The sequence below is a fragment of the Pteropus medius genome, unplaced genomic scaffold (genome assembly GCF_902729225.1).
Source record: "Pteropus medius unplaced genomic scaffold, Ma_sr-lr_union100, whole genome shotgun sequence".
NCBI classification, from domain to species: Eukaryota; Metazoa; Chordata; class Mammalia; order Chiroptera; family Pteropodidae; genus Pteropus; species Pteropus medius.
Window position 1 is genome coordinate 6778668 of NW_024351073.1, and position 18297 is coordinate 6796964.

Consider the following 18297-nt stretch of genomic DNA (forward strand, 5'->3'; position numbering starts at 1 on the left):
AAAGAACTCAAGATTCTCATTATCAATCTGGTGTCAGAAGTCCCACATACACCTTTAAGAACATTTGGGAGCCCTCCAAAGGCAGGTGCAAGGTAAATGAAGGCTGTACAGAATCGTTTCTCAACATTGTCACACACTCACCCCCTGACTCTTTGACACTCCCCCGTGCTCCTGCCCCTTTTGGCTCTCTGGTTCCCACACTTCGCGTACACCTGTGTCTGTGTCTCGTTGACTTCTGATGCATTCTGGTTGCCAGTCCGTGCTCAAAGAGTCTGATTCAGGGTCTATGTTTATCAGCCTGAATTACACATGAGGCAATATAGGGTGCAATGTTTAAGTATCTCTAGAACAACATTTAAATCCCAGCTCTGCCTCTTTAAATAGCTGTGTGACCTGAGGCACGTGCCTTAAACTTTCTGAGCCTGTTTCTTCATCTGTAAAATGAGGAGAATGATAGCAACTTACACAATAGTTATTAGGATTAACTGAGATGGCACATATAAAGGGCTTAGAACAAGCCTCACACAATAATAATAGTTGTTTTTTACTAAACCATATGCAAAGCCCAAGGTCTCTGCTTCCACTGCTCTATCACACTGTTGAGGTCACCAGTGTCCCTGATTTCATTCTCTGGACTTCAGAGCTCTGTGCTGCACTTTCTCAGAGAACTTCCCTGGGAACACTGGGTTTGCACACTGCTGAGGCCCCAGGCTGGTTCCTTATCCTTTGTCCCCAGCTAGTTAAGTGCCTTCAGTGGGAGAAGTGATTCATGAGCCCCTGCCTGTCCCCACTCAGTTATGGACCCTGAGGCCCTTTCCCAGCAGGCTGAGCCAACCCTAACCAAGAAATGAATGCGTTAGGAACACCAGATCCACCAGAGAAGGGATCAGGAATCCTTCCTTGGTTACTGTAGGCCTGGTGTCTGCTGTGCTTGAGCTTCTCAAACCCCTCAGCCACAGGCACGCCCCACGTTCTAAGCCTCTAGGTTCTGACTCTGTTTCCCATTCCTGGTCTAGATCAGGAGCTCTCTCTCCTCTGACAAGCCTGGCTTGTGTTTGACACCCTGCCCTACCCTTTCTGGCCCAAAGGAGCTCTCGTCTATTTTCCTCTAAAGGCTTTATTGATTTTTCTTTCACATTTAAATTTGCAATCCATCTGAAATTGATCCTGGCTCTTTTTCAAATGTTCTATAGAGAATTGAATTGAAAATGGTTGGTTTTCATCCTTTAGGCGGTGGTCTGTCCAAACTGTTCCGCACCTCTGGAGCTGACTTTATTCCTTCCTTAGCTAACTGTTTCTGCCCAATTCCAAGCCTGATTCTCTAGCCTTCCTGCTAAGTATGTGAGCTTTCTATAACCTCTTCTAACATTCCCTGTTAATTGCATCACCCAGAGTTGGTTCTATTGCTTGCAGTCAAAAATTCCTAATCCATCCTCCTCCACCCCCGCCCAGAGAGGTGGATGGCTCAGGTCCAGCTATCTGGGGCAAAAGTGGTAGAAATGAAGACCTTTTGGAGTAGCAGAAGAAAGTATGTAGATTGCTATTGGTGAAATACTACTTCCTTTATGCAAGAGACTAGAAATGACCATCCTCCAGCCACACTTAGAAATTGGGCAATATGGATAGCCATGAAATTATTTATGGTGGAAACTTTGGGCATAGGCAGACAAAGATTGCATTTGTGGAACATTCAGGAAACTGCCAACAGGCTTATTCATAGATTCTGGACTCTTTGGGATAAACCAAGTCTTCTTATGACAGAAGCAATGCCCCACCTACACTCAGCCTAACCAATGATAGCTGACATGATCAAGGACACTCACTGTGGACAGAGCCCATTGACTAGAAGTCTCAAGCTCTGGAGGTCTGTGAGGGAGAATGTGTGAGGCCTGAGTGGCTAGAGACTCATAATTTTACTATTATTGAGAGTACCATAATCACATCTTTGGTGTCCCCTGCAACCAACATGATCCCCAGACTGCTACCCAAACTGGGACCTAATCATCCCACAGAGCAAGAATGGCAAATATTGTTTATTGACTACTTAGCAGCTGTTATAGACTGAATGTTTGTATCACTTCCAAAATACATATGTTGAAGCCTTAACACCTCCCCGCCCCCACCCCAGTGTGATGGTATTTGGAGATGAGGCCTTTGAAAGTAATTAAGAATTAAGTGAAGTCATGGGGCTGGGGCCCTCGTAATGGGATTAGTGCCTTTATAAAAGAAACCCCAGAGAGCTTGCTCTCTCTTTTTTCTCTCTCTTTTTCTCTTGTTCTCTTTCTCTCCCAGCTCACATTCCAAGGAAAGTTCATGTGAGCACACAGCATATGACAGCTGTCTTCAAACAGGAAGAGAGTCTGCACCAGAAATTAACCCCTGCTGGACCTTGATATTGGATTTTCCAATCTCTGATTTTCTCTTGTTTAACCCTAGCAAGCTAAGACAGTAGACTTCTCTTTCTTTCCTTAAAAAAACAAAAACAAAACAACCCTTCTACTGTAATGTGTGGAAACCTCTGGCAATAGAACCCCAGAGGATAAATAATAATTTGTCCAAGGCAATCATTTTAATACCATTCTCCTTTTCCAAAAACAGGTTTCGGGGTGGGCATGTCAATCAGTACAGCCAATGAGATGCACAAGAAAGTCTACTAGGAATAAAAAGCTATTAAAAAATCCTTTTTCTCCTGCTCCTTCCTTTTTCTTGTGTTGTTGGAGCAGCAGCAGCCATCTTGTGGCCAGGAGATAACATACACGAGAAACAAAAACTAATACTCTAATGATGGGCAAGCCAAGGGTGCTTAATGATATTACTGAGCTATTTAACCAACCCTAGGACTTTGCTTTGAATAAGCAATAAATGTCCATATTGTTTAGACAAACTAGTCAGCTTTCTGTTATTTGAAGCTGAAAAGTAATTTCACTGATACAGGAGTCCACCAAACTTCTCTCAGGCAGGCTGAATTCCAAAAGGCATTTAGTCAGTGGAAGGCTGTACTATTTCTCTATGCCCAGAGTACTTATTTTTTGGCAAAAGGGTGTTTCCCCCCCTCCACCCCTTGATGGCAGAATAACGTAATAGTTAAGAGCTGCTTCGGAATCAGATGCATGGGTTCAAATCCTGACTCTTAAAGCTTATCAACTACGTGCCCCTGAGAACGTTACTTAAACTCTCTGTGCCTGTTTCCTGCCCCATCAAAACCTAGGAATAATGATAGTAACTACTTCATAGGATTGTTGTGAGAATAAAATGAGATAATACTTATGAAGTACTTACTGCAGGGTTAGCATATAGCCTGGAATATAATAATCACTCAAATATTAGCTATACTCCATGACAGAAGAAAGGTATAAGGTCTGCAGTATTTAGTGGACAAGAATGTCCAGCATAGATTCATGCAACCCTTGATCGTACAGGCTGACAAATCAAGAGGGGGTCTCTGCTCTGAAGCATCTGAGGAGTCTTATTTATAAAGGGAGTGGGGCTCGCAGAGCAGAAGTAGGATCTAGCTTGAAATTATAGGCATAATTTTCACTTATTTGTCCTGGAACATAACCCATCTCTTCTGATGGACTCTTAACCAACCACAGAACAACCGAACCTTCATTATCTAGTACTCCAGGGAGTTTAATTTGGGACAGATCTGCAGTACAATGAGGGGAGAAGTCTTGAAGACCTGAGAGTTTATTCAAATTGTTATGCCCATCAGATTACTTTGATGCACGTAAATCTTTAAGGGTTTTGTGAATGAAAACAATAACGGTGCACAGGCTAGAAGTTACCCTCTATATAGATGATTCTTGACCAAAATGATACTGCCCCCTGGGGAAATCCTGGAATTTGTTGTCGTTGCAATGACATCCCTGGCATTTAACGGTCAGGGGCCACAAATGTTAGATAACCTGCAATGCACAGTCCTGTACAACAATGGATTATCTCACATCCTACATGATTTTGTAATATCAAATTGTACATGTAAAGTGATCTAAGCCAAGAATCTAAGTTGACTTTGACATATAAACACAAAGTATATTTGCATAGTTTTAACATGATCTAGATTTGAAAGGAATGTCAATATTGCACAAATGGAAGGATGGTTGTATTATGTTCTGTTTAAGACTTTAGCACAGATTGTTTACCATTTCAGAAAATCACATCACCAGTGCCCTAGTAATTAGCGAGCACATTACCTGATGCCATCTGTACTTGCAACTGTTGCATTCCTGAAGATTGTCATACTAGGTGCAAGCACCTGATACACTAAATGTCTTCTAGAGTAGTCATGACCAAACATTAATACACTGAAATACACATTATCTTATTATAAAGTTTTTCCCTCTCCTTTTTTCTTTATACTTCAACTAAGGCACTATGCTGATTTTGTAATTATAAAATTAACACTTTATTTTTAAAAGAATTTTTTTAAATTCATACAAGTAGTATGTACAATTACCTACAACTTTCATTTCAAGAGAGTACAGTGGGTGTTATAAAACATTTGTTATAAAAGGGAGGCATTTGGGTTTGATAAAGTGAAAAACCACGGCTCTATGGGGACTAATTTTTTAAGTAAACTTTACATGAAAGTAAACATATATATGGAAAAATGCACAAATCATGAGTGGACCAACTAAGTGGATTTTTATAAGTTACCCATCTATCACCCAATTTATGTTTATAAATTAAAGTTTTATCAGTTACTCATCTCTTCTGATGGACCCTAATGTTACCAGCTCCAAAAGACTCCCCACTCCCAGTCACTTTTCACTCACTATTCTGACTTATAACAGCAGAGTTTAATTTTGCCTGTTTTCAATTAAAACTTCATGTCAAACATTATAATTATGTGAGGTGACAGGTGTGCTAACTAACCTTATTGTGGCAAATGTTTCATGTTATATACTTGTATCAAATCATAATGTTGTAAGCCTTAAACTTACACAATGTGATATGTAGATTATATCTCAAAAAAGCTGGAAAAAAAGAAAAAGAAAAAATCTTTACATAAATGATATCATATAAACTTGTTTATGTCTGGCTCTTCTCCCTCAATATTATATTTGTGAGAACCACCTATACTGCTGCTTGTATCAATAATTCATTCAGCCTCATTGCTGGTAATATTCTATCGTGTGAGTATAATAGAATTTATTTTACCTATTTGACTACTGATGAATATTTGGGTAGTTTCCAATTTTAGATAACGTAAATAGTTGTTCCTATGAATATTCTCATACATATCTTTATACACACACACACACACACACACACACATACACTTCTATAGGTATACCTAGGAGTAGTATTGCTGGGTAGTAAGTATGCATTTGATTTTTTAGCAGTTCTCCAAAGTGGTTAAAATAATTGGCATTCTCACTGCAGTTATGATAGTTAGGTGTCCTTGATCCACACTCTCATGTTTAGATGTTTAAATGTAGTCTTCTAATCCCACCTGCCACAGAATCTTGCCTACGTGGTTTTAAGATGTGGCTATGAGAAACTAGAAAGGTGAAAATGTGGTCCTTTCTGAAAGTCCTCAGAGTTTAGTGCTGCTTAGCAGTAATGCTGGCAAGTGCTACAAGAAAGGCCGTGGCTGAGTCACAGCCAAGCCCAGCAGTCTCTGGGGCTCCGGGGCTCCCACTGCATCTCAGGGGGAGGATGACTCAACTCTAAGCAAAGAAGGAGTGGTTCAAATGGTCCTGGCCTCCAGTATGGCTGAACTAGAGTAACTTGGGGCTGATTGCACAGATGGAGGAGTCTGGAGTGGGCAGAAGAAAGAGAAATGAGGGGGCTGTCTGACGGCTGGAAAGCAGACTCAAGGAGGTGGGAGGGGAGGGAGCCAGTGTACAAACGACTGTATTTCTAAGATGTATGCAACTCAGATGTATTTAGAACTAGGTTTTTAATTGCAAAATTAATTAATTCTTTGTATGGGGAAAACTTTTTTCCAACCACCACAAAAGGGCAGTTTTGAAAAATGAAAAAAAAATAAAGTCTTTTTGTCTTCTTAGATTCCCTGTCCTCTGGGCTCCTTCCCCAAAGAAAGGCACAGTTCCTCCAGGAGCAGCCTGTGCTTCTGCAAGCACAGAAAAGGAGGTATCCTTGATAACTTATTCACCTTCTCTGGGCTTCAGCATCCTCATCCTTAGAATGATGAGGCTGGGCTCAGCATTCCCCAGACTTCCCTACAGGTAAGAATCACTTGGGAGGACTTATTCCATATCTGGTTTCCCAGACCATAAACCCTGGGATTTCAATTTAGTGGGACTGCAATGAGATCCAAGAATTTGTATTATTGGAAGACTCCCTAGGTGGTTTTTATCATTGGAAAGTTAGGGGAAACACTCACTGGATTTACAGAGTCTCTAATATTTAAATCTTTTTTCAAGTGCCTAGAGTATTCTGTCCTTTAGAAGTCATAAAGTGATATTATTTTGTAGAGATATGAGTTTTTAAGAAATGAAAAAGAAAAACAAGGGCTTTCATGGCAGCGCATTAAAAATTTCAAAAAACATCCTCTGGGCTCTTTGTCAACAAAACTGGTAAATGCTGGCTCCTCTCCTCGTCTTGCTGAGTAGCCTTCTTGCTCTCCCCTTGGGGTCAGGGCAAACAATGAAGCAGCAGCATTTGTCCCTTGCCTCCCTTGCATACCTCACTATGATGCTCCATGCTGCCCACCCCTATCCAGATACCTCCATTTTAATGCTCTCTTCAGCCTTGAACTTCCCCTTTCTCTCCAAAAAAAAAAAAAATGCATTCCCTTCCTTTGGCTCATTTTCCAAATTGTGATAAGAATGAGTATTGGTTAGAATAATGGCCAATACTCACGGAGCGCTTGCAATGAGCCCAGCACTGATCAAGATGCTTTCTGTCTAGGTGGCTGCCAAGCCCTACCAACAACCCCCTGCTGTAGATACCACTTTTATCATCTCTACTTATAGAGGAGAAAAATGAAGCGCAGAAGTTGTAGCTGAGGTGACACAGCAGTGAGTGACAAAGCTAAGAATGAAAGCCAGATGGGTCCAGCTTCAGAGTCTACACGCTTATTCACCAGGCCATACTCCTCTTGGTATAGAGTAGCTTTTATGTTATTTTTCCTGGCTGACATGTTTGTTTTTAAACAAGGCCTTTCAGGATACCAGGCCTTGACTCCAAGGTATGACTAAAGGAGACTAGAAACATTTACGGTGGGTTTAAAGGCAGGCTTTCTCAGGCTAGCTCCACCTTGTGGTTAATGGTCTACCAAATAACATTTCCTCATTTGCCCTCAGACGCTGTTGTGGTTCCTAGAAATGACCCCGGCACTACAAGTTCCTGAATCATCAAAGAGAGATTAAACTGTGCATAGCTTTGTTCATTCACTAAATAAGAGAGCTTATGACCAGGCACCCTGCCTTCATCAAACTGTTGTTTTATGGGAGAAACATATGTTAAAGAACAAAATTCAACTGAGTAAATTTGAAAAAAGTTGAGTAAATTCAACTGAGTAAATTTATTAAACGATTCATGAATCAGGTAAGCTTCCCATCTAGCAACTAGAAGGGTACTCCCATGAGTTGTACAAAATGGAAGGTTTGTATAGGCCAAAAGAAGGTGGAGCTAAGAAGGTAAAAAAGTGGATTATTTCAGACAAGATCACGTTCCCTATCTACAGCCACGCTACCTCGAACAAGTCTGATCCCATCAGATCTAAGCTAAGCAGGGTCGGAAGCTAAGCAGGGTTGGGCCTGGTTAGTACTTGGATGAGAGACCACCTAGGAAGACCAGGTGCTGTAGGTGTAAAAAATTTTAAAAAAAGAAATTGTAAGCTGACAATCTGTGAGGTCAATCAAGGGTTGCCTCGCCTAAAAAAAAAATCACCTTCCCTTAGGAGAAAACAAGGGGTCTTAAGCAGGAAATTCCAGACTGATTGATTTAAAATTTCACACCTGAGAGTGGCAGAAACTGCAATTAGATTAGTTATTGAGTTTTGTTTTGGCAATGTGGCTCAGCAAGAGTGACTCCATTTTGGACTGTTTTTTCTTTCTTTTCTTTTTTTAACATACATGTAAATCAAATAATCACGCAATAACTAAAAGATTGCACCTGTAACAAAGGCAACAAAGGGGAGATGCCTTGTGCTCTGAGAATATAATAAAGGTCTGATCGATGGAGGAGGTCAGGGAAGGCTGAGGAGTTGACTGAAAGGAGATCTTGAAGCATGAAAGTCAGCTAGGTGAAGAGAGGAAGAACATTCTAGGAGGGAGAACATGCAAATCCCCATGGTGAGAGGGAGCATGGTAAACAGGAAGCCAAGGTAGCTGAAAAGGAGAGAGTAAGGAGGAAGAGGCTGAAAAGGCAGGTAGACCAGACCACACAGGGCTTGTGAGCCATACCGATGAGTTTGCTTTTTCCTAAGAGGGAGGGAAAGCACAGAGAGTGTGATCAAGTTCGCATTTTGAACCTGTTACTCTAGCTAAAGTGTAGAGAATGACTATTAAGTATAGTTTTTTTTTTGTATTCTGATGCCAACCATTTCTGGATACGAAGGATGACAGATATTATAATTGGCTGCTTCCAGTCAAGTCTCCCACCTTTTGCTGTTGATCCGAAGGAATGCACATTGTGTGTTGCCTAGACTGGGTATACTCTGGGACATAAACCCTTCTAGGGCAGAGCCACCTACTTTTGGGTTTTAGGTGAGTGACCTGCACAATACATTGACTTACTAGAAGGTAGATTTTTAAAAGATTTGCAATCATCCAGCCTAGTTCTTTTTATATAAATATCTCGTGCTTGTTGTTGTTTTATAGAACTGCTAGCTCATTTAACCTCCACCGCAGTCCTATGAGAAAGATATTGTTATTCCTGTCATACAGGTTCAAAAAGTTTAAATAATGTGCCTAGATCATTCCACTACTAAATGTCCGGGAAAAGGACCCAAGTCTTCATACCAAATTCATTCCAAAACTCTCTCCTTAAATAAGCCCAAGTGAGGGGTGAGTCGAGGCCCTTCCTACTGATTCCCTCTTTGAGTAGTGTAAACAATTTTCACTACTGCCACACCTACTCTGACCTCTAGGAAACAGTTACCAAATAAAAGAGGCACACCTCCCTCTTTCTAGTTATCTGCTTGCTTGTTGGGGTGTGTCAGCAGCCCTCTTCCATCCTTTAGGTCTGCTGAGCAACCACGCATAAAATTGGCCTAAAAAGAATCTTCTTTGGCAAGTGCTTAACACCTGTCTTTCTCCAGTTTTATTCAAATAGCCTAGTAACTAATAATGCAAATTTATCAAAGCAGTTACAGTCAGTGCCTTGAAGGTTAGATTGCTCCATGAAGTTTAAGGCAAATTACCTTTAAAATGCAGTTCTAACATCCTATGTGTTAGAGAATTTTGTTTTTCCTAGCAACACACTTGGAGCACAGATAACTTTTTCCTGGGGAAATATCAGTATTCCCCAAAACAATGACATTGATTTTTCTTAAATGCTCTACAGTTTCTTTTTAAAAAAAACGAGTAAGAGGATAAATTAGGCAGGTTCTTAGAAGCTGTACCTTTGTAGGAGGTGTGGGGGAGCAGGGTTGGCACAAACAGGAATAGAGATATTGTTTCTGCTCTGGCATAAGAAGGTGGGATAAAGGCCTAAGCTTCATGAGTGAGTTCTGATTCACCCTTTGCATTTCTTTTTAATGCTCATAGCCAACACTGAGCAGAAACCAGGAGCAGAGGGCCTAGGGGATGGCCACAGAGAAAGTGAGGAAGAGATGAAATGGAGCACTTACACTTTGATGGAAGGCAGGAAAGAGGTAATAGTGGAGAAATTAGTCAACCGGAAGAGGGACTCCAAGAGAAAAGGGAATGGTTGGAAACAACTGGAAATTAAAGAGAAAACTGTGAGAAAGCAGAAAGGAGAAAGAAATGCTTGCATAGGGGACAGTATCCTTCTGTCACTACCGTGAAAGATCTGGCACCCTCACGGACTCTTCTGACCCCATCTCATCACTCTGACTTCAGTCAGACTAACTTCCCTGCTGCCCTTGAGTAACTCCTGCTTTGACTCTCAACTTGCTGTCCCTCCCCCACTTACCTACAGACTTTGTTCCTCACTTTCTTCAGGGTTCTACTCAAGTGGTCCCCCTATCCACACCCTGCATAAAATAGCACTGCCCCCCACTCTCTATCGTCTTTACCCTGCTTTACCCTTAAACTGCCATCACCACCCAACATACTATTTACCTGGCTATTGTCGTACACCCTTCCCCCTTTCCCACAAGCTAAATTCCATGTGAGCGTGGATTTTGTTTGGCTCACTTCTCTATCTCCAGTACCTAGCCTGACACTTTGTGGGGGCTCAAGATACGTTGAATGACTTCAAGGAGTGAATGCAGGTAGGGGAGAGGGGTCAGGAAGAGGTGTGTTCGGGGGCGATATTTGGGGGCGTGCTTCCAATCCAACATAATAGCTCACTTGCCATTCTTCTCCTCTCCGACTTTCCCTCCCCTATTTAGAGGCTAGGAACAAGCAGCGGCAATGTGAGAAATAAGGAAGAATCCAAATTAGTCCAGCTCTAATTTGATGAAAGTACATAGGAGACAAGGACCGAAAAGTAGAGAATAAATGCACACGCACGAGTGAAAGAGGAACGAAAAGTAAGAAGAAAAGGCTAACAGACGTCACTCTTGGGTCACTCTCGGTTGGGCGAGGCGCTCTATCGCCAGGCTTGCGCTTGCCGTCACTACTACTTCGGAGCCGGCGAGGCCTGCCTCCCTCCGCGGGCGCCCCCTAGTCTTCTTCGCCGGCGCCCCCTAGTCTCCTCGGCGGAGGCCCCGGCTCGCGCACGAGGTAGCCAGGAAGGCGGCGCGGACTACAGCTCCCAGGGTGCCGAGCGCGGGGAGCGCCTGCGCAGTGCGGCGGGAGGCGGCGGTCTGTTCTCCGCTGAGGAGGAGCGGGGCAGAGGAGGGAGGCAGCGGGTGAGAGTTCAGAGTTCAGCAGCAGCAGCCCGAGCCCATGATTCCCATATGCCCTGTAGTTTCTTTCACCTATGGTGAGTATAATGTGCCCCCATCGAGGTCCCTGCCCGGCTTATTCCCTGGCCCGGGGCAGCGGGGAGGTGCGGGGGTTGGGGCTGGCTCCGGGGAGGAGGCGGCGGCCGCCACCCGGGCGTGCGAGTGAGTGAGGGAGTGCGAGGCGGGAGGGGGAGACGCCGCGGCCCCGGCCGGGGAGGGCGGCTTCTCACAGCGCCTTTTTCTCTCCCTTTCCCTCTCTCGGTGTCTCTGCTCCTCCGCGCGTCTCCTCCCGCCATGGGACCCGATTCTCCATGCCCGCCGCAGTGCCCAGCCGGCTGGGGGAAGATGCCAAAATGGCGACCGGCAACTACTTTGGATTCACCCACAGCGGGGCGGCGGCGGCGGCGGCTGCGGCCCAGTATAGGTAACGGCTCCCCGCCCTCGCCCCTCTCTCCCCCTGCTCGCTCCTCCGCCCGGATCCCGACGCCACGACGCCCCCACCCCGGCCCCCGCCTGGCGGCCCCGAGTCCCAGTTCGCGGCCCGCCCCGCGGCCTCTCCCGCCCCGCCTGGCTCACGGCGGGGAGCGACCCCCAGTGGGGGCGGGACGAGAGACGGCGAAGGTTTGGGGACGTGGAAGGCTGCCGGGGTTTCGGCGGCCCCGCAGCTAAAATGGCCTCCCGCGGCCTGGGAGCCCAGCCGCCTCCCCCGCCGGGCAAGCCGAGGGAGGGAACGGAGGCCGAGTCCCGGATCGCCCCCCAGTCGCCGCCCCCACCTCTGATCTCCTTCCCACTTAGGCTTTGAGAAGGATGGGCGAAGGGAGTGCTGAGTCGCACGGCCCGCCGGCCTCTTCCGCGACCCCTCCCGTGCACCAGTCTTCGCCCGGTGCTGCGGCCCCCTGAGCCCAGATAACGTGTCGTTTTCTCGGGTACTTTTACTCCGTTCTGTGGCTTCCCCTGGCCTACTACCCGAGCCTTGCAAACAAACTGCGGGTGTCACTACAGTTATTGGGTTCCTTTAGTTTTCCCTCCACGGAGAGATGTAAACATACCAACCACCTGTGAATTGTGTAGTTGGTAGACTGGAAGAGATGTGCGAAGTTTTTAGTGCTGATAAATGAGTCCACAGCCCTGTTTAGCTATCGAGTTTAGATTTTAGATCGGCCAGTAACTCCCTTAGCGGGTCTTTCCCCTGGGGAAAAGAAAATGCAAGTGAGAGTGTACCGAGTTACGGTAATGCACCTTATGAAATCCCTACCTTAAGGAAAGCTCTAATTTCTGAAGTGGCTGTAGTTCGTTATCAAAAGGAAGAAAAACACTAGATTTTTTTTTGTTGCCGTTGTTACTTGTGAGTCAGTCTGTTCAGATTCAAGCCATAAGCATTCAGTGCTAAAGTGATGAGCTTGTCATAGAGATAATTATATTACATGCCTGTGTATATTCGCTAGTGGTTAAACCCAGGTAATTTTTCATCTCATTCACTTCAGGCATCGGGTTTTGTTATGGAAAGGGTATCATTGGGAATCAGAAGACCTGGGTTTTAGTCTCATTTGTTCTTCATTTTATTACGTTGGGAACGTCACTTATTTGTGATTTCATTTTCCTCGTCTGTTAATTGAAATACTCGGTTATCTTTTTGGGTCAAAATTTGTAAAACCGAGAAAGTTGCCATATTTCATGGCATTCTAAGATGCCTTTTATTGTAAGGGGTATCACTAAAAAAATTGCTGCCAATTAAAATAAGACACAATGCGACTACCGCCATGCCATCCTAAACAAGTCCTATCCCGTCTGATCTCGGAAGCTAGGCAGGGTCCGACCTGGTTAGTACTTGGATGGGAGACCGCCTAGGAGGACCAGGTGCTGTAGGTGTAAAAAATAAAAAAAAGAGGATTGTAAGCTGACAAGGTCCTTGCAGTCTGTGAAGTCAACCAAGGGTTGCCTCGCCTTAAAAAATTTTTTTAGAAATAAAAAAGTAAAATAAGACACAATGCTTAGGACTCGATTGATTTTTAAGAGATGTTAAAATGTATAAATGTGCGTTTTATTGGTGAAATTGGTATTTTACTAATTATGGAATTCCTTGAATGCATGTAGAATTTTTTTTTACAAGTTTCTTTTATTCTGAGGCTTATATTCCAGAAGATCTGAGATGACAAATAACGGGGACAAACTCTTTAACAAATTCTTTACTTACTGGTTGTCATGATTAAACACCTCAGAGTCTCAGCTACTTTGTCAAACCCTTTTAGGGCTAATAATTTTAGGGGAGAGAGAAAAATTAAGCCTTCCCCCCCACCCTTTGGGAAACAAGAGATAGCTAATCAGCATCTGTGTGGTAAATCCAGTGCTACCAAGTACTTTGTGTTCTAGACAGGCTGTATTTAACCATTAAAATTTTTACTTGTATTACCCAGTGTTTTTCTGTTACTATGGGCAGCGGCATAGCTTTTTGGATTATTAACTGTTTATTTACTGAAAATATAGTGAGTTCTTATTTACTGAAAATATAGTGGGTTCTTTGAGGCAGTTTTGAAATATTTTCTAAGGTGAATTTCCAGATAGATATGAGGGGAGGAAATGCCCATTTAAAGATAATAATTTTTTGGTAAAATAGATGTATGTATTTTGTCCCAATTAGGAAACTTAAGAATGTACTGACAACAGTCCAGTTATTGTTTTATGTATGCATGTCTAGTGAGAAAAGACTAATCTTGACCATTATTTATGCACGTACTGGCAAAACTAATTTAAGATGCTCTGCCCTTATATATAAATATGGTACATGGAAATTGTTTGCTCTTAATGGGAAGAAATCATGTCCAACAAAGCTAATACTTTGACTCAAGGAAAATGAACCAATAGCATTAATAATAAAAGCATATGCAAAAAATGCAAAGATGGTGCTCATTTTTCTTTGTCTAGAAATTCTTACAATGTAACTTTTAGACATGGAAGGCCAATGCTTACTTGGCAAAAAATATGTATATATTTTAATTTGAAGGATGCAAACTCAAGGAAATCATAAGTATTTATATGTGCATGCTGTAAATAGTTGCTTAACTTGTCATTGAGTACAGATAATTGAAAGTAACTTAGTTATTACGTCTAGATTTAATTAGGGTTTAGTTTTCTTGGTTATGGCAATGTAAGATATTTGATTAAATTTATTTTAAGCTTAGACTTTATTGCTCGTTAATATTTGAAATTCATAAGTTCTGATACTAATAACTTCTAGATAAATTTACGTAATGCATATTAAACATTTTTTGTGGTAAGCACTTATTCCGTCCTTATGTTACATGTTCCATCAGCTACTGAGAATTTTTCTTCCTGCTTTTTGTATTTTTTAAGGCAAGTAAATAAACTTATGCCATTTGCCACTCTTGCAAATGTAATCTTTTCATTTTCTGACCTTTCGTTTGCTGTTCCCCACCCTTAGAAATGAAGAAATCAAAAAAATTTTTTTAAGTATTTATATGTGTTCATATAGATCTGTTTCTGATAGAATGTTAATTCTGGGTGCACAGGACGAAACAAATCCCAAGCATGGTGAAAAAATAGGAATGGCTTTATGGCAGAAAGAGAACTTGGTTGGAACTTCAAGAGTACCTTTTATCTGAGAAGATAGACTTTTAGACAGATAAATCTAATTATAATAAACTTGGAAAATATTTTTAACAGTTATAAGGACTTAGGGTAGCAAAGAATGAAAGGAAGGAATTCTCAAAAGAAATACTCTAATAGTTTCATAGAATCAAAATTACTCATTGGCAGTGATAGAGAAGTTCTTGAGTTTTTGAAGTTCTTGTCATTTTGAGAACTCAACAAGTTTTGAGTTCTTGTCATTGGAGTTCTTGAGTTTTTGAAGGGGATTTGCGGCATATACAAATATATGTACATGTAATGTAAAGCAAAGAAATCCCATTACATTCCACTGTTAATAGGACATAACCATTTCTTTGAGAGTTTTAAACAGCCTGTTTTCTTTATTCATTAGAAAAGCGTTGGACGTATTCTTTTGTCATCTATGTAGTCAGTTCTTTTGTCATCTTCTAGTCAAGATACTTGTCTGTTACCTGGGTAACCTAAATCTTTATCCTGTTATTAAACAAATTTTTTGGTCCTACATATAACTCTTAGTATCACTGATATCTGAAGTAACTCTACCTTCAGTATAGTTAGCTTTTTAAAATAATCATTTGGCAACTTTTTTTACATTTTTATATCCAGTGTTTATTGAATTTGAAGACTTCAGAGAATGTATAAAGGTACAAAGTAATTACTTTATTTCCATATTCTTAGAGTCTTAGCAAATGTTAAATGATAAATGTTTAAGTGGATTTTGACTGTTTTCTGGACATTTGTTTAAATTATCTGCCAGTTAAAAGGGGGCATCTCATCTAATGATTCTCAAGATATCTTTAGGACAGTCTTCCTGAAGGATAAGTATCACTTCGTGTTGCTAAGATAACTTGGGTAGGCTGATTAACTGGTGAATTTTCCACGTTTTTCCTTCCCTTTCTTTTTTACTTTTTATTTGAATGTAGTGTTAATATTATGTCTTGAAAGAATAAAAGTAACAGTAGTAAGGTAGAAAAAGGAATAATCACTGAGGTGAAAAAACCAGGTGAACGGGTTTTTGAAGCCAATAGTGGTCATGGAAATTTACTGGCTCTATAAAAAAAGAAAAGAAAAAAAATTACCACAACTGCTAATTATATTAGCTCTACCATTGTCGAATCAGAAATCTTAGGATTCATATTTCATGAATGAGTTTGAAATAATGAAAATATTCTTTCCAGAAGGATCGCTGCTGTTAATTGATATTCCCTGTATATGCTATCAATAGCTTTAAGAGTAGGGTGAGTCATAATAACCCCGTAGAGAATGTTTAAGGTATATGTATGCTTGACTGTACTTTTGTAAACTGTCTTACAAAATACTATTATGAAAATGGCATGGGATTTGAATCCCAGCTCTGTCCCTTCATTCACTTGGCCAAGTTTCTTAACCTTTCTGAAGCTCAGTTTCGTCACCTAACTTGCCTTGAGGTGTGAAGATTATATGCAAAACTTCATAGCCTGGTGTCTTATTTTCAATAGACATTTACCACTGTTACTTTTCTGTAGAGATTTGGATAATACTATAACAGTTTTTAAAGAATTCCTTAGTTGATGTTTATCATACACTTAATATAGAGCTTTATAATCTCAAAGTACAATGTTTTAAAAGTAGGTGTTTGAGTGTTGGTAGGCCTCAGTCTCAGTGTCAAATAAGTCTTGTTTATATATAACCAATTATGTAAGTAGGAATAAAACTAATGAGATATGCAAAATGCTTTAAAGAAAAAATACTTTAGGATATAAAGACCATATAAGAAGACATAAATAAATAAATAAATAAATAAGAGCTGTGCTCGTGGAGTGAAAAAAATCAGTGCCATCAAGTTTCCCCTAAGTATACATATAGTTATTGTATTTCCAATAAAAATCTCAACAGGAATTTTGGAGTAACTTGATAAAGGGATTCTTCTGTTGATATTGAAGAGAGTATTTGTCCAAAAGCGGCCATGACCATTTATCTGTAAGGTATGATAAGGAAGGTCTTGTATTATCAGATATCCAAACTTTATGAAACAGGAAGATGTGGTATTGGTACAAAGACAGACAAATCACTGGATTAAAATAGAGATCCCAGAGATAGACTTATGCTTATGGGCAGTTGAATTAGAATGTATAGCTATTTAAATAGAGATAACTTGTCAAAAAAAAAGCAAATCAGCCAATTTTTCAGAAATATACCATTAGGTTAATGAGAAGACAGTCCTTGGGCTTATAAATTTAGTAATTGACAATGTATGTTAGAATTGCTTAGAGACATGATTAAAGTTGATGAGTGTACCTACTGTGCTTCTCCATAAATTGCCCTTGGCACTGCTCTGTCAGAATTAGGGCCATTGTTCTGAATATGGCATTTCTTAATGTTTTGTGAAAGCTTTGTGCAATGCAGCTCTTAATTCATGCTTACAGAGCACAAATTAATGAAATAACATTGGGTTTTTGTTTTAATATTAGTTTTGTATAACATGTGTTTTAAAATAGAGAGTAACTCATGGTATTTAATGAACATCTACAATATGTATAGTTCCTGCTCTCGAGTTTACAGTTCTGGGAGATGAGAGTGGGAACAGATAAACTGGCAAATAACTATGCTATAATAATGGTCATAACTGAGTTTTAATGAAATAATAAAATGAGGAATTGGAGGATTCTGGCTAGGAATTTGAGGTAGACTTCATGGTCTTTCATTCTGAAAATTGAGGGAAGATCATTTTAGACAAAAGAAGTGTGTTGAGCCCAGATAGGAATGTAAGAGTTGGTTGATGTGAGTGAGAGATGGGTTTTGAAGTCAGCCTACATCAGCTGAATCTTGGTTCCCTCTACTACCCTTAAGTGACCTTGGGTAAACAGTCTCTTAGTACTTCAGTTTTTTCATCTATAAACTGGAGATAATACTAATTCTTTGCTCAGGGGATTGAGCTTTTATTTTTAATTCTTCGTTGAAGTGTACTATATATAAAAAGAACTGCATCTATAACAATATAGCTTTATGAAATGTCATACTGAACATAAGTATATAACTAGCACCTAGATCAAAAAAACAGCATTATCAGCATCCTGGAAAGCCTCTCCAGTCTCCATTGCATTGTTTTGAGAATCCAACGAGGTAATATTTGAATGTGCTCAGAATAGTCTATGGCATATATTACAAACCCCATCAGTGTTGGTATTATATTAAGTAGACAGTTAGAAATATGGAGCTCAGTAAAGGGATAAGGATTGTGTAAATCTGAATATTATCCATGTGGTGGTGGATCCCCCATTGTAGCTGTATGGTTGAAACCAGATAAAGTACAGTGCCTGGCATACACCAAACATTAGTAAACATTTTTTGAATGGATGAAAGAAAAATAGAAAAAAATAGAGCTTTGGTTACGAACTTGGGTAACATCTGTGTTTAAAGATAGGGCCAGAGAAAGAAACAAATACTGGATCGGGGTAGAGCTGTGAGAATGTAGTGTCATAAAAACCGAAAGGAGAGGTAGTCAGCAGTGTTGGGGCTTTAGAAAGTTTGGATTAAGGATTCAAATTATTGATATAATTTTAATGGGTAGCTGTTACAGGAAAATTAGAGTCGTATCATTTGGATCTACAGAAAGACTGACATAAAATTTTGCTTAAAATTATAGTTTTTATTTAAAAATTATTGGGGAGACCATCAATAAAATCTAATAAGTTTCAAGTGTA

General features: G+C 40.8%; 1 protein-coding gene across 1 annotated transcript in view; it reads left to right on the forward strand.

Moving 5' to 3' along the window:
* The first annotated feature begins 10871 nt into the window (after positions 1–10871).
* The window catches only part of ZFR (zinc finger RNA binding protein), a 69068-nt gene continuing 61642 nt past the window's right edge, over positions 10872–18297 (forward strand). The window contains 2 exon segments of the mRNA XM_039842720.1: positions 10872–11028; positions 11315–11414. Coding sequence (XP_039698654.1) covers positions 10992–11028; positions 11315–11414 — 137 coding nt within the window. The 5' untranslated portion in view covers positions 10872–10991.